Raw genomic sequence first — 21,988 nt, 5'->3', positions numbered from 1 at the left:
ATACTCAAAATACTTCTGGTCTCAAGATTTTCAGATGAGGGATACTCACCTGTAGTTGGATGTGATTGGGTTAGCCACATTATGTTTGAGGACCCACAGGAGGGAACTTGCACACTTATCTTTAGAACTTGTTCATAAATTCTTGCTTGTTGTACAAGCCTGTGAGTTAAGGCATTGGGTTTTGTTTTGATTAAAACAAAAATTTTAACTGGTAACTACAATGCAATATGTCCTCTTGTGACTTAAAAACTATATCATCAATAATAACGTTCTTCTGGAGTTAAATTATCATATCTACTCCAAACATACTTGAACCTAATGACATTTTAATAGTGTGCTTGTTTACCAAAACAGCTGTGCTTACACACATAGGCGTACTTTGCAGGCTGCTTGGTGTATTCTAGGTAAGCAGACATGCATTCTCCTGGGCCCAGGTACCTCACAGCTTTTCTCTTACTGAGAGATCTGAGAATGTAGCAACTGCATTGAAGAGTCACTTGACAATTGTGGCTGACAGCTAAGGTGCCTGTGAAGAGGTTTCATAGCAGCCCTCTGTTTTCACTGTTGTTTGAAAAGACTCTAAGTGCTTGTGTAGTGGAACTTAAGAAATTATACTACTTGTTTACACTGTAGGTGGGGTGGGGTTGAAAGAGGCAGTGGAAAGAGAAGCATGGAACACTAGATGCATGTTGGTGCCTTGTGATTTTTGTTGACTTTGATTTTCTGAATTTTTTGTTAGAGGACCATTTTCACCTTCTGAATGAACATTCATGATTTTTATATTTATATTTATTTATTTGTGTGTGCGTGTGTGTGAGTGTGTGTATATTTCTGGTGTATGGGGGATAAGCACATGTCATAACATTCCTGTGGAGGTCAGAGGACAAGTTGAGAGAATCCGCTCTCTCCTTCTGCTGTGTGGATTTCAGGGATCAAGCTCAGATTTGGCAGCAAGTGCCTTTACCCACTGAGCCATCTTCCCAGCCCTCCTGTTCTTTCTCTCTAGTGAACTTTTTATGTGAATACACTTTAATTTCTTTTAATGCCCAGTTTCCCTTTGCATAGTGTACTTTTAAAATTAGTTGTTTTTACTTCGTGTGTGTGTATGTGTGTGTGTGTGTGTGTGTGTGTGTGTGTGTGTATGTACAAGGCGTGTGCCTGGTTCCTATGGAGATAAGAAGAAAGCATTTGATCCCCTGAAACTGAAGTTACAAAGAGTTTTGAGCTGCCCGACATGGGTGTCAGGAGCCACACCCGGGTCCTCTGGAAGAGCAGCCAGTGCTCTTAACTGCGGGGCCATCTCTCCAGCCCCTGTCCTTTTGACCTTATAGAATTGTCTGCTCCTTAGAGAGCATGTTAGTTCATCATGCATCATTTGAAAGATAGGGAATTGAAACACAAAAAAAGACGTGGTCGATACAGAAAATTTTTTTTTTTTTTTTTTTTTTTTGGTTTTTCGAGACAGGGTTTCTCTGTGTAGCTTTGCGCCTTTCCTGGAACTCACTTGGTAGCCCAAGCTGGCCTCGAACTCACAGAGATCCGCCTGGTTCTGCCTCCCGAGTGCTGGGATTAAAAGCGTGCGCCACCACCGCCCGGCCAGAAAATGTTTTTAAAACCTTTTAAGATCAATTTTAATAAACGATGGTTAAGTTTCTCTTCTTCTTTTTAACCGTAGACATGCCCCAAGTCATATGGAATTGACACTGGCTGGTGAGCCCCGTGATAAAAAGAAAACATGTAATCAGAAAGAAGGCTCCCAAAGGAGAGAAGGTCATGAAATGTTAGGGAAAAAAGCACTTCCTACAGTTGGTGTCTGGGAATTTGAGCGTGATGATGATGAATATATTAACTTCCTTGAGCTCTTCCTGAGTTATGTTCTTGAAAGAGACCTTTGTTCCAGTGATCCTGGCATTCCATTTTTGACAAGTTTTTCTGGGCACCTTAGAGAACATGAACTTAACTCTTTACTTTTTGATGTGCACACAACATTAAAACGACGCCAGAGCAAAACCAGAAGTGAGAATGTGTTTAGAGCTGGGTCTTGCTTTGCTGTCGTTCCTGAGTCACAGGAGTGTGAAAAACTGTTCTCTCTAAACAGCGTGCGTGCCCCAAATTTAGAAAGCCAGGCACTTTCAGCTCGAGGACCAGGTAACCAGTCAGCGAGCACTTCAGAGAACCCTCCACCTGAAGTCCCGAAAAGTGAAAGAAAGGCGGGATTGTTTGGCTTAAAACAGAAGCCACTTTATAGAATTCAGGATGATAAAGGAGAGAAGCCTGTAAGGCGGAGACCATCAAGGCACTCCTTGTGGACTCCCAAGTCCGTTGAAACTGGGGGATACGGTTTCCGAGCAGTTGAGTGCAGTGTGGCCAACCCCCAGGACGACCTCCCTCCGGCACTTGGGAACATGTTCGGCCCTGTCGGGAGACTGGTGGAGTGGATGGTGCGGTGGTCTGAGCGGAGACTCCTCTGTGACTCTGGAGTCACTCTGTCGTCCTCCAGACACGGTCCAGTAATCCGTGTCAAAACCTCTGCAGCTGCCATTCTGACCTCGTTCTGGCTTCTGGAGCAGCCCTACCGTGCCGCACATAGGACAGAAAACAGCGTCACTAAGGTAATTACATCAGCCACTTGCTACCAATGGAGCAAGTACCCTTCTAGGTGAAAACTGTTGTTTGCACTTTAAAAAAATCTATTAAAGAAAATTAATGACAGTGTTGATTATACTCTGAATACTCTTTTCTTAAAGAGATTCCTTTCGTTCTTTAATAAAATGACAGCAGCCTGGTCAGTGGTGGTGCACGCCTTTAATCTTAGCACTGGGGAGGCAGAGGCAGGTGGATCTGAGTCCCAGGCCAGCCTGGTCTACAGCAAGAGTTCCAGGACAGCCAGGGCTACACAGAGAAATCTTGTCTCAAAAAAACAAACAAGAGCCAGGCAGTGGTGGCGCACGCCTTTAATCCCAGCACTCAGGAGGCAGAGGCAGGCAAATCTGTGAGTTCAAGGCCAGCCTGGTCTACAGAGTGAGATCTAGGACAGGCACCAAAACTACACAGAGAAATCCTGTCTCGAAACAACTGCTCCCCCCACCCCAATCAGATAAATGCTGTTGCTGAAGGAGACCCCCCAAACAGTATGAGCTCCCTCCCGGACCCTGGATTAGGCACAAACCACACCCAAACTTCACCTGTTTTCTCAGAGAGCTCCTTTGTTAAGCGAGAAGGAACGGTTGAAGTGTCTGCTTTCTGACTCAGGCAGGAAACAGCAGCAAATGACCTTGCAGGTGTGATTTTTAAGAGAAAAAGGGGAGGTCTGGGTTAGAATGGGCTAGAGTGTGGTGGTACAGAAGATAGGGGAAGAGGGAGAAGGGGAAGGGGACAAGGGAAAGGGGGCAGGGGTGTTTGTCCTGGAGGGGACAAAGGACTGACTCTGGATAGAGAGGAGACAGACATGGCCCATAGGCAAATGGAGGTTTATAAAGGTAAAGGGGGAAACCCCGGGTTAGGATGAAGTGTTTAATCTTTTTTTTTTTTAAGTTATGTATTTATTTATTATATGTACAGTGTTCTGGCTGCGTGTTTGCCTGCAGGCCAGAAGAGGCATCAGATCTCATTACAGATGGTTGTGAGCCACCATGTGGTTGCTGGGAATTGAACTCAGGACCTCTGGAAGAACAGCCAGTGCCCTTAACCTCTGAGCCATCTCTCCAGCCCCCGAAGTGTTTAATCTTAATTGGGCATGTTAATTAGGTGAACCAAAGGGGGCTTCTGATTGCTGGACTTTGGTAGTCAGCCTCAGGAGGAAGTGGCCAAAGAAGGAAACACACCTTGGTGGCTAGCGTTAGGAATGTAGTCTTTATCAGGCAGAGGGAATGGGGGAGAAGGACAAGGCCTGCTGGTGCCATGCTGGCCACACTCAAGCTGGCCAGTGTCCCTTCAGTTATATTTGTATTTTTTCTCTTTGAAGTTTCATGTGTTAGTTGATGTAAGGGGCCAGGTTACCAGGCATTTATTACTGAAGTTTTCATCAAATGTACTAGGGGATGTTTTTACTTACATGCTTGAGACAGAAAAGGTTGTGTGGCCAGAGGCATCTCACCTAGTCCTGCAGCTGCTTATAAAATAATTGCTCAGAGCTTACTCTTGATTATAATTGTGCTTTTAACAACTGAGCCATCTCTCTAGCCCCAGCACTTGTATTTTTAGGTGCATGTGTTTTTAATACTGTGTAATTATGAGATATCTTTTAGTCTGTGTTTATGCGTGCAGACACGCACAGAGGCCTGAGGTCAACCTCAGATGTCATTTCTCAAGTTCTGTCCACCTAGTTTTTTTTTTTTTTTTTTTTTTTTTGGTTTTTCGAGACAAGGTTTCTCTGTGTAGCTTTGCACCTTTCCTGGGACTCACTTGGTAGCCCAGGCTGGCCTCGAACTCACAGAGATCCGCCTGGCTCTGCCTCCCGAGTGCTGGGATTAAAGGCGTGCGCCACCACCGCCCGGCTCCACCTAGTTTTTTCAGACAGTGTCTCTCACTTGCCTGGAACTTGCTGGGAAGATTGGCTGGCTGACCAGGGAACTCAGGGATTCCCTCTGCCTGCCCACAGCAGGGATTACATCACTCCTGGCTTTGTTACATGAGTTCTGGGGATCATCACACTTGGGTCCTTTGCTTACATGGCAAGGGACCTGAGGACAGCGCTGCCTCCCCAGCTCCCACACGTCATAACGGCAGGCAGGGAAATGAGTGCATCCCGTTTTCACTACTGTTGTTTTATGGCCCCAAAACAGAGTTGTTAAAACTTACATATGTGGAAGAATAGGGTTTTTTGTTTGTTTTTGTTTTGTTTTTTGAGACAGGATTTTTCTGTGTAGCCCTGGCTGTCCTGTAACCCATTGTAGGCCAGGCTGGCCTCGAACTCAGAGATCCACCTGCTTATGCCTCCCAAGTGCTATGATTTCTGTGCTTTATTTAGGAAGTCAGATTTACTTTTTCCAGGTAGACTAAAGAATTGCTTCTAGAAACAAATGATTAGGTGTACAAATGTAGTAAATACTTAATGAATGTATAAAAGAATTAATCAGTTCTATAAACATAGGAATGATTTAAAAGTCTGCTTTTAAAACGTGGTTCAATACTCCATACAGAATTCTAAAGTGGTTTTCTTCAGGTGCTGGAGAATCATTCCACTGACTGTCAAGTGGCACCCGAGGAGAGCCACGCTAACAACGACTCCCCAGCTGCAGCAGCAGCCCAGGCTGGAACTGAGGGGAGAAACGACCAGAATGGACGCTGTCAGAGCGTCTGGAGGTAAGTTGCTGTGTGTACCCTCCTTTTCAATAAAGTCTGCTGGCTTAAGAGGAGGACTTGAGCTCTTACAAATGAAAGGAATGAGCATTTCTTTGAACTAGAGGAACAGAAAGTAAGCCTCCTGAAGTACTTTGACAGTTCCTTGTTAACTAGGTTTCTTCCATATTGATCTAGAATGTATCTCCCGAGGGAGGTGTCCTCCTAAAAGACTCCTTTACTGTGAGGCAACAGTAAGAGCAGTAGTAGTATTTTTGGACAGTTAATTTTCTGTCACTATAATGATATACTTGAGGTAGCCAGCCTACAGAGCAAGGGTTTGTTCTGGCCTACTGTGTTAGGGGTTCCACCCATGATTGGTGGCCTTACTGCTTTAGGTCTGTGGCACATGATGATGGAAGTGCATGGTAGGGAGAATCCACCCACTTCCTGGTCAGGACACAAAACAGAAAGAAGAAGGGGCCAGGTCTCAAAACCCTCTTCAAAGGTACATATTCAGTGATCTATGACCCTTCCCAGGAGTCCTTCATCTCAGAGCTTTTCCACCTCCCAATAGTGCCGCTCTGTTAGCTAAGCCTTGGACAGTAGCCTTGGAGGGACAGTGACCTGCATATGATGATGAATACCATAGCAAAACCTAACCTGAAGACTCCTTTATGAGGACACTAATGTTAGCTAAGCCTTGGACAGTAGTCTTGGAGGGACAGTGACCTGCATATGATAATGAATACCATAGCAAGACATAACCTGAAGACTCCTTTGTGAGGACACTAATGTTAGATAAGCTGAACTTACTCTAGAGTTTGGAGTAAATGTAAACTAGGACCTTCCATGTCAGAAATGTAAGACAAATTTTAAAAAAAAGACTTAGACAAAAATGAAAATGAAGTTTGTTCATTGCTGAAAAGAACAAATTAAATGAAAAGAAGCTGTTTGTCTTCCAGAATGGTTCTAATTTTCATTGCTACATTTTTGTTAGCAGAATGCCAGCTGAAGCAGAAAATCCTGAAGTGAACGAAATTGATGATGAGATTACTCCTGTCACTCGTAAGACTGAGGGAGAATTTGTAGATGTTGATGAGAATCATTCAGAAATAGAAACATTTACACAGGATGAAATGGATATGCACATCTCTGACTGTAAAGGTCAGTTCATGTAGACCATAATTGGCGTTACTAATTTATAAAATTGATAATATCGAAAATAACTCTTTTGTTCTTAAATATGTTTGCCATTGCCTAGAACTAAAAAAAAAAAAAAAAAAAAAAAAATGGTTTTTTTTTTTGTTTTTTGTTTTTTTTTGGAGACAGGGTTTCTCTGTGTAGCTGTCCTGGAACTGGCTCTATAGACCAGGCTGGCCTTGAACTCACAGTTTGCCTGCTTCTGCCTCCCTAATGCTGAGATTAAAGGCATGTACCACCTCGCCTGGCTAGAACTAAAATTTCAGTGGTATTTTTTGAAATACTGATCATATTAACTTGTACCTTGGTTTTCAGAATGTGCAAGACACTTTTATGTTAGTAGCTTTCTGAGCTGAGTCTCTTGCCGTGTCCAGTAATGATTTACCTCTTGATTCCTGTGAACCAAATGAGCCTCTCCCCAGCTGTGAGCCTCTCCCCAGCTGTGAGCCAATCCCCAGCTGTGAGCCAATCCCCAGCTGTGAGCCTCTCTTGGAAAGAACCCTGGGGCATAGCTTGGACTTACACAAACTGATACAAGGTCTCTCAGGGCTCTCCTGGGATTTATTGATGAAGAGGAAGTAGTCGTTAGGTGTTTTTTGAAATGTATTTGTATGGGAGTTAGAAAATATTTCTGAAAAAGTGAAAAGATTATCTTTAAAGGCCGGCATTCCCTTCATTTCTGATCCTTCTAGAAGGACCTGTTGGGAGTCTCCGAGACCCCAGTGTTGTCATCTGCATGCCAGTGTCACAGCTCTCACTGCAGGTAAGCCAGTGAACAGCACACACGATCCTGCAGTTCGTGCTGAAATTGCACCTAAGTATGCTTGCTTACCCCACTCCACAGTGTGTCAAGGCGAAGCTGCCGTCGGCCATGTGCTGACTTGTAGACTGTATCTGAATTTTTTTCTCTGAGATCGTATTACATGTCCAGTGCTTTCAGAAACGGAAATTTCCATGTCTTGAAGTACTTCAGCAAGTTAGTCAAGAGTGGTGAATGTGACCTTGGTTATGAAGTATGATTTGGTGTAATTTGCAGTTTCTATGTATTGTTTATTTTCTCAAAACCAAATTTCCATGTGGAACATAGGTCTTTCCTGTTATTTTAACATTTGTTTCAAAAAGCATTAGTTTTCCCTCATTTTGTAGTGGTCTACCCAGGTTAATTGACATGTAATTTATAAAACCTTAGTCTCTAGGCAACACCTCATCTTCTACTTTAACAGACTCAGTTGCTCGTATTGATGGGCTGAAGGCAATTCCCATGTGTAAGGACCTGGTCAGAGCAGAACTGAACCTTTGAAGGTTTATTTTGTCACTTGAGTTTTAGACAGATATTTAATGTGAGATTCAAAATACCCAACAGTCATGCCTATGTGTCTCACCTCTTTTCGTTGTGGGTATGGACATTATTGATTTTATAGCATTCCACAGAAGAGGCTGAATGTCCCAGGAAAGAACCATTGGAGACGAATGTGGATACACAATTGACAGAACAGAAAGGGTAAGGAAAAGGAAGTGTGATATGTGTCTTAGTCATTGTCCTGTTCCTGTGAAGAGATGTCAAGACCAAGGCAACTCTTAAATAAACAAACAAATAAATGTTTTTGTTTTTAATATTTATTTTTTGGTTTTTTTGAGACAGGGTTTCTCTGTGTAGTTTTGGTGCCTGTCCTGGATCTCACTCTGTAGACCAGGCTGGCCTCGAACTCACAGAGATCCGCCTGGCTCTGCCTCCCGAGTGCTGGGGTTAAAGGTGTGCGCCACAACCGCCCGGCTATAAACAAAAACATTTAATTGGATGTTTGCTTATAGTTTCAGAGTCCATGATTGTCATGGCACCGGAGCAGTAGCTTTAGAGTTTTATGTCCTGATCCACAGGCAGCAGGCAGAGAGAGAGAGGCACTGGGCCTGGTGTGGGCTTCTGAACCCTCAAAGCGTGCCCCCAATGACACATCTCCTCCAATAAGGCCACACCTCCTCCAACAAGACCACACCTCCTTACAATCCACTAACTGGAGACAAAGCATTTAGACATAGGAGCCTGTGGGGACCATTCTCATTCAAACCACAACATGATTATTGCCTTTTTTTTTAAATCTTAGTGAAGGTTTCAGATGTTTTTCATAATTTATAATAAATACTTTATGTTGGTATTATAATTTATAATGGCAGTGAGTTGTTTTTAGTAAATGTTACATTTCTCATAGAAGTAATCATTTCTTTTTTTGCCTTTGTCCTCTTATCAATGTCAGCCTTACCAAAATAAATTGTACCTATAAATAGGTCAGAGTTTGTTCATCTACTAATTAGGGAACTGTCTGTCCACATTGATTACATTTTTATTGAATTAAATACAAAAGCATTGTGCATCATAATACATACGACCTTCACTGTTGTGTTTTAGTCACTGTATTCTGTCCATTAGGGCTCTGATGTGCATACTTTGCTGTTTGCAGCGTTATTCCAATTAATCTTATCGATAAAAAAATCAGTAGTCAAATATTGGGGTAAGAACCTGAAAAATCAGCAAACCAGGAGCTGCCGCCAGTTGTTTCCTACCTTCCAAAATTCCATCCAAAGGACTGAGGTCCTCTTTCAGCCCTGCCTTACCACTTCCTGTTTCCTCTCTCTACAGTCTTCCAAACCTCTATGGTCGGCTAGTGGCTGGCTCCGCCCTCTGACTCCAAGCAAGTTTTATATGTCAGAACACAATCAAAGTACCACACAACAGCTGCTCGCGCGTTACTGCTTCAGAGGGAGATGAGAGCAATAGCAATTTCATAGGGTGCAGCTTGAACATGACTTACAAATGTAGGGGCTTGAGGGATAGTTCAGCCAGTAAACTGCTGGTCATGTAAGCACAGGGCCTGAATTTCATCTCTAGCGCCCATGTGCAAAAGCAGGGTGTGGTGGCACTCACTTATAATCCTGGTGCTAGATAAATAGGCAGATTCCTAGGACCTACTGGCCAACTGGCCTAACCTAACTGCTGAGATCTTGTCCCTAAAAACAGAAGGGACACCTCCTGAGGAATGACACCCAGGTTGACTTTTGGCCTCCATGCATACCCATGCTCACACATGCCATGCTGTACAAACTACACACTCACAAAGAAATTTAGGATTGCCTTAATGTCTCTGTCTCTCTGTGTGTCTCTCTGTGTCTCCGTTTCTCTGTCAACTTGACACAAGCCATAGTTATCTGGGAAGAGCAACCTCAGTTGAGAAAACTCCTATCAGATTGCTTGTGGAGAGGTGTGTAGGGCATTTTATTGATAATGTTTGATGTGGAAGGCCTAGAGTACTGGGAGGGGCATACCACCCTTAAGCATTGGCCCTGAGTTATAAAAGAAAGCAGACTGGGCAAGCCAGGCGGAGCAAGCCAGTGAGCAGTTTGACTCCGTAACTCTGCTTCAGTTCCTGCCTTGAGGTGCCTGCCCTGGCTTTCTTCTGTGATGAACTGGAACCCTGTGAGGTGAAACAAACCTTTTCCTTGCCAAGTTGGTTTGGTCAGTTTTTATTACAGCAGTAGAAACCTCACTAACTAAGATACTTGGTGAGAGAGGTAACATTAGGCTCTTTTTTTCCCCTCAGATCACAGATTTTATTTCTATTTTCAATAGTTAATACGAATTTTTCTGCTTTTGAGATAGGGCCTCACTATGTAGACCTGGCTGTCCTAGAACTTGGTTGTATAGTCCATGCTAGTCTCAAATTCATCATCTCCCTGCTTCTGCCTCTCAAGTGCCGGGAGTAAAGACGTGTACCGCACACTCAGCTGAAACATTTTCCTCTTGGGGTGCTGTAGGTTGTTTCTAGGGCCTCTCACATGCTGGACACTTTACAAATGAGCTGTATCTCCTGTCCACTAAAGAATAAATTTAATGCCCTGTTATGCCATTGTGAGTATTAGAGATATTTGTTTTCTTAAACATTAATCTTTACAGTTTCATATAGAGCAGTCGATTCTTTGTACCACTTATCCTGTCGGACTGTGGGTCATAGCTAACCTCATGTTCCCTAGGTTTAGATTGTATTTTCATTGCTGAGCAATCAATGCTACTCAAGTTGTGTATTAACTCATGCAGTCTTTGCTGTTGTTTGAATTTGTGACTAATTGCTATGGAGACCAATGTAAACAGATTGTGATTATGAGCTAAGCATAGCAGCGCTATTAGAGGATTGGATTCTTAGGTGGTGGAGCAGTAGTTCACATGCACCTTAGAAATGTGAAGAGTATCTTGCTCCTAATCACTTATTTTTATTTGTAGTATGATTGAAGCCTTGTCAAATTCTGAACATACCATTCCTCATTCACTTCATATAGATGCAAATTCAGAAGCTTCTAGGTAAGAACTTTTATTTACTATACCATTTTGAAATCATGTTTTAAAAATTAGAGAATGAGTTGGTACCTCCTGTGCCAGTCTGAAATAATTGCTAAGTGTTTGTGCTATAAACCAAGGAAATAAGCAAAGAGCGGCATAGGCACACAGTTTTGACATCTCAGTTATTTACAGATTTTCCTACCATCTGTGTTTTAAAGACATTCGGAACTATGTTGAGACAATCATTTCAGGGACCAAAGAATCAGCAGCAGATATATTATTGAAACACTGTTGTTCCTGTTCATCTTCTGGCCCGTATAGCATAAGGAATGCGTTTAGCTCATTTTAGTATTCTTCCCTTCCCTTTGCACCAGTGGGTGTTTCACCCGGAGCCTCCAGCAGGCTAGATCAGCTGTCTACCACGGAGCTTTGTCCTGAGCCCAGTTCTGTCCTGGCCCAACCCAGATGAGCTCCTGAGATCAGATCAGAGATCAGGCTGCGGTTGGCAGCTGAAGATTTAATTCTCTTTAGGTTTATCCAGTTTGTCTTTTTAATTCTTCTGCAAAGATTAAACTGAATGCTTAGAAATTTGGCTGAATTAGAAGGAAAATTCAGTATAATTTTGTTATGGAAAAAAAATTCACATAATTAGAATTGATCTCCCTGCTAGTTGTTGAAAGTAAATTCCAGTGAAGTTGTATTAAGATCGTCACATCAGATATGATGTCTGTTTTCATAGATTTACCATATAAATGCAGTTTTGTTTTTAAGCATGCTCATTGCACAACAAAGGGAAAATACTAGGGCTGAAAGGGAACGAATATAAGTTCAAATCTACATGCAATTTTGTATGTTTCTTTCTGTTTGGAAACAATGACTAATTTATTTGAATATTATACTTACGTATTCCCTAATTTAGCTTAGAAAATTTATTTGCTTAGAAGATACTGTTGGAAGGCCGGGTGTGGTGGCGCAAGCTTTTAATCTTAGCACTTGGGATGCAGAGGCAGGCAAAGCTCTGGGAGTTTGAGACCAGGATAGTCTTACTTAGTGAGTTCCAGGTCAGCCAGGGCTACATAGAGAGGCCTTATTGAAAGAAAGGAGAGAGACGAGGGGGAGAAAAGGAGAGAGAGAGGGAGAGAAGGAGGGAAACAGAGCGAAAGAGAATAAAATAAAACACTAGAGACTTATGATTGGGGAATCATTTCTCAATAATTGTTTTGTTCAAAAAAAGACCAAAGAAGTTGTTTTGGTCTTTAATTTTTAGTTTTAATTAAGTATTTTGTTATAGTTTATTATAAATGGAAACTCTGGTTTCTTTGGAAATGAAATGTTGACAGTTCTGTGGTTTCATACTTAATAATGATCATTAGTCATTTGTGCTGATAATCTTAGAATTAGATGTTTTATCTTTTTTTGTTTTCTTAACTATTTTCAATCATTAATTTTAGTCAGTATTTTATTCCTAAGTCTGTATGGTTAATAAAGATAATTGTGCAGGCCAATGGCTCAGATGCCTTCAGGGGCCAGAGTGGGCTGTTCTGGGATGTAACATCACTGCTGGAAAGGACACATGCAGGTATTCAGATGATGGGTGGAGAGCCCAGAATAACTTGAATAACTGTCGCGTCCAAAGAAAAATCGCGTCTAAATATTTAGATCATAGGTATCTAATTGTTTGGGGATTTTTGTTGTTGATTAATTAATTAATTATGTGTTTTTGATTTGAATGGTTTCCCACAGTGCACGGATTTCTGAACTGAAAGATCAATCTTCCTCAGTTCCACCTCTCATGTCAAGTGGAGACCCTGTCACTTCACAAACACCTGCTGCAGCACCTCAGAAGACTCAGAGAAATGAACACAGGGTTCAGCTACCAGATTCTTCTGATTCTGTTAGGCAGATGCTCCAAGAAGAGATGTTTAAATTAGTTCAGGTGAGCACATGGCTCCGTAAGTAAATCTACACATGATGCATAGTTTAAAAGTAGACAACTAGTAGGAATGAACTAGTCAGCATGGAATTCCACTCATTTCTGGGCTCTTATGAATCATCATACGTCCTTCAAAAGTTCCTGCCCTGGACCTATAGTCTAGATACATCTACCGTACAGTTCAGTGACTTATTTTTCTAGGCATTTTGGGTGAGGTGTTGGGTAGATCCAATCAGATCTGCAAAAAATCCCAAATGTATTTTCTTTTGTTGTTGTTGTTTTGTTTTGTTTTGTTTGTTTGTTTATTTGGTTTTGGTTTTTCCAGACAGAGTTTCTCTGTGCAACAGCCCTAGCTATCTTGCAACTAGCTCTGTAGACCAGGCTGGCCTCAAACTCACAGAGATCCACCTGCCTCTGCCTCCTGAGTGCTGGGATTAAAGGCGTGCGCCATCACCGCCCGGCCCTGTATTTTCTATATGAGCGTTCAGACCAAATTCCGTCTTGGGCTGAACGTGTCTGTGGCATGTCACATGACTGTGCACCTTGACTTCCGCTGTCTCTTCCCACCTGCGCACATTGTGTTCTTTCAACCAACAGTTTAAATTATTTGTCTTTATTGTTTTTTTGTTTGTTTGTTTTAAATTTTGGTTTTTTGAGACAGGGTTTCTCTGTGTAGCTTTGCGTTGTTTTTTAAATTTTGGTTATCTTTATTGGTTTTTAAAGGCATATTATTTTATTTTTAATTATGTGTAAGTGTGTGCATGTGAGTGTAGTTGCCTGTGGAGGCCAGAGGTGATTGCCAGATCCCTTAGAGCTGGGGTCATGGGTCAGCTGTGAGTTGCCGGACATGAGTGCTGGGAGCCAACCCAGGTCCTCTGCAAGAGCAGCATATGCTCTTAACCACTGAGCCATCTCTCCAGCCCCTCTTTCTTCCTCTTGAAACATTAATTTCCCTCATACCTAATCCTCTGCGCTTGTGTATGTTCGCTTAGGTATCTTTACATCTTATGTGCCGTTTTATGTTATTCTAATTTCTCAGTGAACCTAGGAGTCCTGGTGGAATACTTTTTCAGCATGTCCACAGTCCCATGAAACCGACTTTGTCCTTATTCTCCCCAGCTCCTTCCTACCCCTCTGTTTAGAAATGCTACCTGCTCTAGCACCTTGAGTATGAAAGGTACTCTCAAACTGTTCTGTGAGTGACTGGGTTCTGCCTGCTCAGGCTTTCTGTTTAGCAAGTTCTCCATGTTTTAATTGCTGGATTCCTCACTCGGTCTCATCATGTCCTTTTGCTGCCATCTCCCTGCCCCAGTTTTTCTGTTGTTTTTGTTCTTGTTTAGATAAGATCTTTGCTGTGTTCACTGTATCCTCCTGATTATTTGTCCCCACGTATTGTACGTGACTGTTGTAGGCAGAGTTTTTTGTCAAGACCACTGGCTCCCCAATAACCACACAGACTTAATATTAATTATAAATGCTGAGTTGATAGCTTAGTCTTTTTACTGACTAGCTCTTACAATTAAGTTAACTCATATTTCTTATCTATGCTCCACCACTTGGCGGTACCTTTTTTCAGCACTGCATGTTCATATTGCTTCTCTCTGCATCTCCTGGTGACTTCACCCTCTTCTGCCTCCTCTTCCACCTCATGCTCTCTTTTTGTCAGCAAATCTTGCCTAACCTTTTCCTGCCTAGCTATTGGCCAGTCAGCTCTTTATTAACCAGTGAGAGTAATACATATTCACAGTGTACAAAGATGGTTCCACAGCAGACTGTGGTCTCATGATTTCTGTGTCTCTGGCCAACCTTAGAGTCTTAGGATTTCATACTTCCATTGTCTTATATGTGTGTATATGTGTTTTGTAGGACATTCTTCTGATATAATTCTGTTTTCACTTTAAAATCTTCACTAAATTTCACTTACAAATTTTACAAATATTGTATGCCATTAGTCTTGAAAGAAAGTGGCCTGCAGAGATGGTTCAGTGGGTAAAGTTCTTCTGCATAAGCATGAGGACCCAAGTTTAGATCTCTAGCACACATGTGAAAGTCAGGCCAGGTGTGGCAGCACACATCTGTAACCCCAGTGCTCAGGGAGGCATAGACTGTCAGACCCCAGGGCCTCACTGACCAGTTGGTCTACCTGAAACTGCAAGCTCCAGGTTCAGTGAAAGAACCTGTCTCAAAACAGATGGAGAGAGCCGGGCGGTGGTGGCGCATACCCTTGATCCCAGCACTCGAGAGGCAGAGCCAGGCAGATCTCTGTGAGTTCGAGGCCAGCTTGGTCTACAGAGTGAGATCCAGGACAGCCAGGGCTACACAGAGAAACCCTATCTTGAAAGACCAAAAAAAAAAAAAAAAAAAAAGGTGGAGAGAGATCAAGGGAGATATGGGATGTTAACCGTTGGCCTTCACGCATGCACACAGGGACAGGTCTACCTGCATTTGCACACACATGCATACACCACATACATGGATGTGGATGGATGGATGGATGGATGGATGGATAGATAGATAGATAGATAGATAGATAGATAGATAGCTCACTTAATATGGAGACAGATTGAAAAGACATACACAATAAGGTTAATGCTGTTATCTTTGGAGGCCAGAGTATAAATGCTATTTTCTATTAGTTTTTAAGTGACCATCCCAATGTATTTCATCAGATATTTTCTTTTTAGACTGACTTACTTTTCTTGTAATATGTTCTTCTTTGTTTCTTTTCTAAACTTTATATTTGTGTGTGTTCATGTGTGTGTGCGTGTGTGTGCACATCACTGCATGCATGTGGAGTTCAGAGGACAACTTGCAGGGGTTGGTTACCCCTTTCCACCATGTGGGTCCCTTTGGTGGTTTAAAGGAAGATGGCCCCCATAGGGAGTGGCACTATTAGGAGGTGTGGCCTTGTTGGAGGAAGTGTGTCACTGTGGCGGCGAGCTTTGAGGTTTCTTTTGCTCAAGCCATGCCCAGTGTCTCAGACCACTTCCTGTTGCCTGAAAGTCAAGATGTAGGACTCTCAGCTACTTCTCCAGCACCCTGTCTGCCTGCACGCAACCCACCATGTTGCACCATGATGATAATGGACTAAACCTCGGAACTGTAAGCTGGCCCCAATTAAATGTTTTTCCTTTATAAGAGTTGGTCATGGTGTCCCTTCACAGCAAAAGAAACCCTAACTAAGACAGTCCCAAAGTTGTCAGACTTGGCAACAAGCACCTCCACCTGCTGAACTGTCTTGCTTGCCTGCCTGCTTGCTCTTTCTTCCTCGCCTGCCTGCTTGCTCTTCCTTCCTCCTTCTTCCTCTTTTCCCTCTTCCTCCTCTTCTTCTTTCTCCTCCTCCCCCCTCTTCATTGGGGATCAAACTCAGGGCTTTGTGGATGCCAGGTGAGTGTTCTGCCCCTGAATTTCATCCACAGCTGTATATTTCTTTATAATTGGATGAAAAGTATAATTTTGAAAACTTGTCATGCTGTCCTGTTGCTTTGTTTCATCAAGTAGGCATTCTTCTGCTGGTCTAGAAAACCCCACCACCAACCATTATCTTTAGTACTTTTCCACTATACTCTTGCAAGTCCAGTGTTTTTCAGAGTTGATTCCTGGACTCATAACACAAACACCACTTAGATCTTAGGAATAAAAATTCTAGCGGTGGAAGAAATGATTCCATAGTTAAGACCACTTACTGCTCTTTTAAAAGACCCGGGTTTGATTCCCAAAACCATGTGGTAGCTCAGAAACATCCCTGACTCCAGTTCCAGGGGATATGATGCCCTCTTCTGCCCTCTGAGGGTACCAAACACACATGGTGCTCAGACATACATACAGGCAAAACACCCATACACATACAAATAAAAATGGAAGAAATCCTAAAAGAAAGAAAGAGGCTTCCACCCAGAAACCGTGGAGGATGAGCTGAGCAAAGAGTGGTTTGATTGGCAGGTCCTAAAAGGCATACATGCTTCAGGTTGACAGTTGTAGCCTGCCTCTCAGCAAACCTGGTGTCTGCCTTTTGTCCCGCTGAGCTGATATCAGTGCTAGTTCTTGTCAAGCTTTTCTGCACGTAGACAACTTAACACATTTCAATGCATACTGATCCTAGCTCTGATCTTCAGACTTCTGGTACTGGTATGAGATGTGATGTGGTCTTTGGGAATTCTTAATGCCACTGAGTGATTGTTGTATTCAGCAAATTTGGAACCCCTGGCGCCTGCCTTTACCTTTCATCTAGTCCGTCAGTCTTCTCTTATGTTGCTCTGCTCTTTCCTTTTTTGAAAACTTGTTCAGAACATACTTACTCTGAAGCATCATCTCATTCCAGTAGGTTACCCCTGAATATCTTACGTAAGTTAGTTGTGCAAATAGTCCCCTCTCTTTCTTTCCCGAGTCAGAATTCATGTCTCAAGATGACAGGAAATTACACTTTTATCTCTCCCCTTTAAAAAAGCCTTCCTGCTTTGGTTTTTCACTCAGCGTTTGAGAATGTGGCTCTTGCTGATACCTTAACTTCTTTCCATTGTTTGGCTTTTTTTTTTTTTTTTTGTTCTTGGTTTGGTTTTGGGTTTTGGTTTCTCAAGACAGAGCTTCTCTGTGTAGCCCTGACTGTCCTGGAACTCACTGTGTTCTGGAACTCACTACTCACTGTGTAGACCAGGCTGGCCTGGAACTCAGAATTCAGCCTGCCTCTGCCTCCCACGTGCTGGGATTAAAGGCTTGTGCCACCATCACCTGGCCTTTTCATTGTTTTTAAAGTATTGTTTTGTTTTATTCCAGCTGCAACAGATCAATTTCCTGAGCCTAATGCAAATAGTAGGACCGTCTGTCGCTAATCTCCCAGACATGCATCAGCTTCTTCCGCAGGTTCAACCTGTGCGTGTTGGGGAAAATCAAGCATCAAAGCCCACAAGGAGTGGTTGTACTGAAGCCAAGGGCAGACAGAGATTTTGTGCTAAAGCAGAGTCCATGAGAGAGTGCACCAGGGAGCCTGGCGTGAACAGCCCACCAGACCACAAAGGAATCAGCCAGCCTGATCAAGAGAGTAATGGAAACACACAGGTAATTCATACAAAGATATCATTAGAACTGAGAAAACAGCTAAGTTGGCAAAATGCTTGAAGGCTTGAGTTCATTCCCTAGAACAAGTGTTAAAAAAAAGTCAGGCATGTATAGTGCACACTTACAGTCCCAGGAGGTAGTGGCAGATCCCTGGGCTCACCGGCAGGCTAGCCTAACCTGCTTGGTGAGTTCTTGGCCTATGAGAGACCGTTTTAGAATAATAAAAAACAAAACCAAACAGTGGATGGCACCTGAAGAGTGACGACCAAGGTGGTCCCGTGTCTCTACCTGCACGTGGGCTCTCAAGCATTCTGTTCTGGTTTTCTTCTGTTCCTGTCATAAAATAACCTGACAGAAAGCAACTTGGAGGGGAAAGGGTTTATTTCACCTTGCAGTTCCAGGCTGTGGTTTATTGTTCAGGTCCAAGTAGAAGGAACTTGAGGTATCTAGTCATATCACATCCACAGTCAAGAGCAGAGAGAAATGAGTACACGCCTGACTTGCTTGCTTATGCTCAGCGCCATTTCTGCACCTTTACACAGCTGGGGACCCCCGTGCCTAGGGAATGGTGCCACACACTGTGGGCAGGGTCTTCCCATGTGTGTTAACGTAGACAGTGTCACTGAAACTGTTTTCCCTCATGATTCTAGTTTCTGTCAAGTTAACAATTAAAGATAGCCGGGTGGGGTGGCACACGCCTTTAATCTCATCACTCAGGAGGCAGAGGATCTCTGTGAGTTTGAGGCCACCCTGGTGTTCAGGACAGCTAGGGTTCTACAGAGAAACCCTGTCTCAAAAAAACAAAAACAAAAAACAGTTAAAGCTAATCATCTCTCTCTCACACACACACACACACACACACACACACACACACACACACACACACACGGTAGCATTTTTGTCCTTGGTTATTTGAATAAATGTTTTTTTTAATAATTTTTCTAATATGCTGTCTGTTCACATACATAATATCATTTACAAAAAAATTGGTAATATATTCTAAATTTATATATTATTATTTTTCTTTCAGGATATTCCACATGGGAGTATTCCTTTGTGTCAGTTAGATGGCCAACCTAAGCTGAGAGGACAAAGTGGAGCACCTCAGAGCTTTGAACCCTCTTCCTTTTCTCCCGCTCCTGCCGGAGATACTGGCCTCCAGCTTCTGTTCACACCTGCTGCTGTGCAGAAGGCCCCTCAGCTGGTTCCACCTGCCCCGACAGTCGCCCCTGGGAGTGCTTTCCCTTTGCTTCATTTTCAGCCCAAGCATGAATTCAAGCCCATTTCCTTACCTCTAGGAAGAATTCCAGAAGTTCCTTTCAGACCTCAGGCCCAACCAAAAAAGGCCTGGGAATTATCTGATTCTTGCCAGCCTCCTCTGTCTCAGAGAATGGTGCACAGCACTTCCCTATGCCATTCAAATTCAAGCCACTATAACGCTGTACTCAGAGACATCCCTAAGCATGTGAACTTGGATCAATATGTTGGACAACAATACTTGACACCTCAGCAGGATTCTGCAGTATTTATAAAGCCAGAAAATGTGTTTGATGTTAAACCAGGGCCCCCTGAGACAGTTCCTCAGAATTCTTTTGGACTTCCTTTATTACACCTGCAATTTAAGCCTCCTTATATATTCTCATCACCATCAAGAGCATCAAGTAGATTGCCCTCAGTACCTACCAGATCTGACACAGAAGGAAAACAGTATCCACAGCTATCATTACTTCATTCATGTTTGCCCCTGGAGAACACGGTAATGACTTGTTGTATGATGAATGAAAAGCTGTTACATTTTCCCATGCTGTAAACACTGTTCTATGAGAGCTCAAGAACATGTTTTAACATGTATTTATTTTGGATATGGGTATATGTCTTAGTTAGGGCTACTGTTGCTGGGATGAAACACCATGACCAAAAGCAACTCAGGGAGAAAAGGGTTTATTTGGCTTACACTTCCACATCACTAAAAATTCACCATTGAAGTAAGTTAGGACAGGAACTCAAACAGGGCAGGAGCCTGGAGGCAGGAGCTGATGCAGAGGCCATGGAAGGGTGCTGCTCACTGGCTTGCTCCTCATGGCTTTCTCAACCAGCTCTCTTATAGAACCGAGGACCACCAACCAAAGAATGGCACACCCACAATTGCTGAACCCTTTCCCCATCAATCACTAATTAGGAAAATGCCCTAAAGGCTTGCCTACAGCCCAATCTTATGGAGGCATTTTCTCAATTGAGGTTCTCTCCTCTCGGATGATTTTATATTGGGTCAAGGTGACCTAAGACTATCCAGCACAGTGTGCATACATGTGCACACCATGAGCACATGGTTGAATGTTAGGAGACAGCTGGTGGAGGCTAGTTCACTCTTACCCTGTGGGTTCTGGGGATCATAGTCAAATCATCGGCTTGGCAGCAAGCACTTGACCTGCTGAACTGTTTGTCAGCCTGTTTCTTAAGGTAAATCTTCTGTTACAGACAATAGCATAAAATGATTTTACATTTTAAATATTCAAGATATTTTGTATAAATACTAGAATTTACACTCTTTCATACATATTTTTTTCATACATAACATATAAGTAAAATAAATTTACCAGGTTGTGGGGGGGGGGCAAGTGCATATAGTGTTTGAAGTTTCTAGCAATTGTGATATGGTCATCTTCAGATCTGTTTCAGATAAAATTTTAAGCACATGCCAGTTTGTCAGTAGCTTCCCGTGTAGTGAGATGGTAGCCTTATAAATATACCAAATCCTCTTCCAAGATGCTGTCTTAGATTTATGAAGTTCAGACTGTTTAGCCTCTGACTTATCAGTTTGTAGTAATCAACGTGTTCTCTGGTGTGCTTTACTACTCACGGGTGCTACTTTGGAGAGAAATGGTTGTTCATTAGAAGTATTAACCATGCCTCCTTTTCGGAAGATACTATTGACAGAAGAGGGGATTAAGGATGCGGAAATTTTAGCGTTTTGAGAATAGTTTTTACAGATTTTTTTTATTAGAATAATATTCTGAGCCCCAGGTTCTCCTGACCCTGTTTGGGATTATCAACATATGCTGACATGCTCACTTCATCTGTAGTCTTTAAGCCACTATATCCTGCCTCTTGTATTTATATTCAGTTAAATGCCAGGCATATATTTCTCTCTCAGGGAGGAGGATTTTGTATGGACTGCAATTTAGAAGATGGGGACTTTATTTCGGAAACAAGACAACTCAGCTGAGGGCACAGGGTGCGGCTGAGTGGTCAAGTACTGACTTAGCATGCTCAGGGCCTGAGTCAGTCTTCAGGGGAGAAAGTAAAAACACCTATATGAAACGTTAATGGCCCTCTCTGATTGTCTAAAATATGGATAGTCCTTCTTCCTGTCCTGTCCAAGTCAATTTGTTGAGTTTGATGTGTTCTGTCTCTTATATGTCTTAGTTTAATTTAAACAAATACTTCTTTGTTTTTTTCAACATAATTATACATTTGACTTGTTATGCGTTCTCTCTGTAGTACAAGAAGCCCCAACTTATCCCACTTGAAAACCTCATGGCATTTAAAAGAAGCCAGCAAAAACTAGCACATAATGTATTTGCACAAGGTGATTCTGGTCATGTTCAGCTTCTAAAGGTCAACATGGAACCATCTAACATAACACCAGGGAAGAAGAGGCAAGTTCTGAATGAAATGTTATCTGATAATGTTGTATACCAAGGTCGTAAAGATGTTTCGCTTCAGTTCCTTCACAGCAATGTAGTTAGTAGTTTCCTTGTCTGCTACCATGTATTTAAGCTAATCTCATAGTGACAAAAGATGTCTCCTGTTGTGAGAAATGTTATCTTTTTTCTCCCTCTCCATTTCTCTTAAGGTTTTCTCTCTTACCTTTCATGGGCTGGAGCATTTTTCTCCATGTTCCTGTGACAGAATAAACACTAATCTATAGCACTAATCTTTGGGATCAGGTAAAATTCCATGAACAGTTCGACACTTTAAACCAGTATTTATTTTTACCCGCTTTACCATATATCCTTCAGACCGTTACAAGGCAGCAGAGAGTAGGTGATGGTATGAAGTGTTTCAGGCACTAAGAAATGTGCATGTACAAGTGAGGCTGCCCAAGACTAACTGGAGAGCCTTTGACTGTTGATTAGTGTGCTGTGTGCATAGAACACATGTTTGAATTTGCCATCGCTGCCCTTTCC

The 21,988-nt window shown here is 42.5% G+C and overlaps 1 protein-coding gene across 1 annotated transcript in view; it reads left to right on the top strand.

The window, feature by feature from the left end:
- Nucleotides 1–21,988, top strand: part of Cplane1 (ciliogenesis and planar polarity effector complex subunit 1) — a 98,354-nt gene that overhangs the window by 41,414 nt on the left and 34,952 nt on the right. Inside the window, exons 26-35 of the mRNA XM_059276716.1 lie at nt 1,676–2,612; nt 5,165–5,304; nt 6,281–6,447; nt 7,176–7,246; nt 7,905–7,984; nt 10,754–10,831; nt 12,554–12,746; nt 17,517–17,798; nt 18,829–19,554; nt 21,300–21,457. Coding sequence (XP_059132699.1) covers nt 1,676–2,612; nt 5,165–5,304; nt 6,281–6,447; nt 7,176–7,246; nt 7,905–7,984; nt 10,754–10,831; nt 12,554–12,746; nt 17,517–17,798; nt 18,829–19,554; nt 21,300–21,457 — 2,832 coding nt within the window. The remainder of the gene's footprint in view (nt 1–1,675; nt 2,613–5,164; nt 5,305–6,280; nt 6,448–7,175; nt 7,247–7,904; nt 7,985–10,753; nt 10,832–12,553; nt 12,747–17,516; nt 17,799–18,828; nt 19,555–21,299; nt 21,458–21,988) is intronic.

Source organism: Peromyscus eremicus, chromosome 11 (assembly GCF_949786415.1).
Source record: "Peromyscus eremicus chromosome 11, PerEre_H2_v1, whole genome shotgun sequence".
In the NCBI taxonomy this organism is placed as follows: Eukaryota; Metazoa; Chordata; class Mammalia; order Rodentia; family Cricetidae; genus Peromyscus; species Peromyscus eremicus.
The sequence above is the reverse complement of the archived record's forward strand: the minus strand, read 5'-3'. Positions and strand labels throughout refer to the sequence as shown.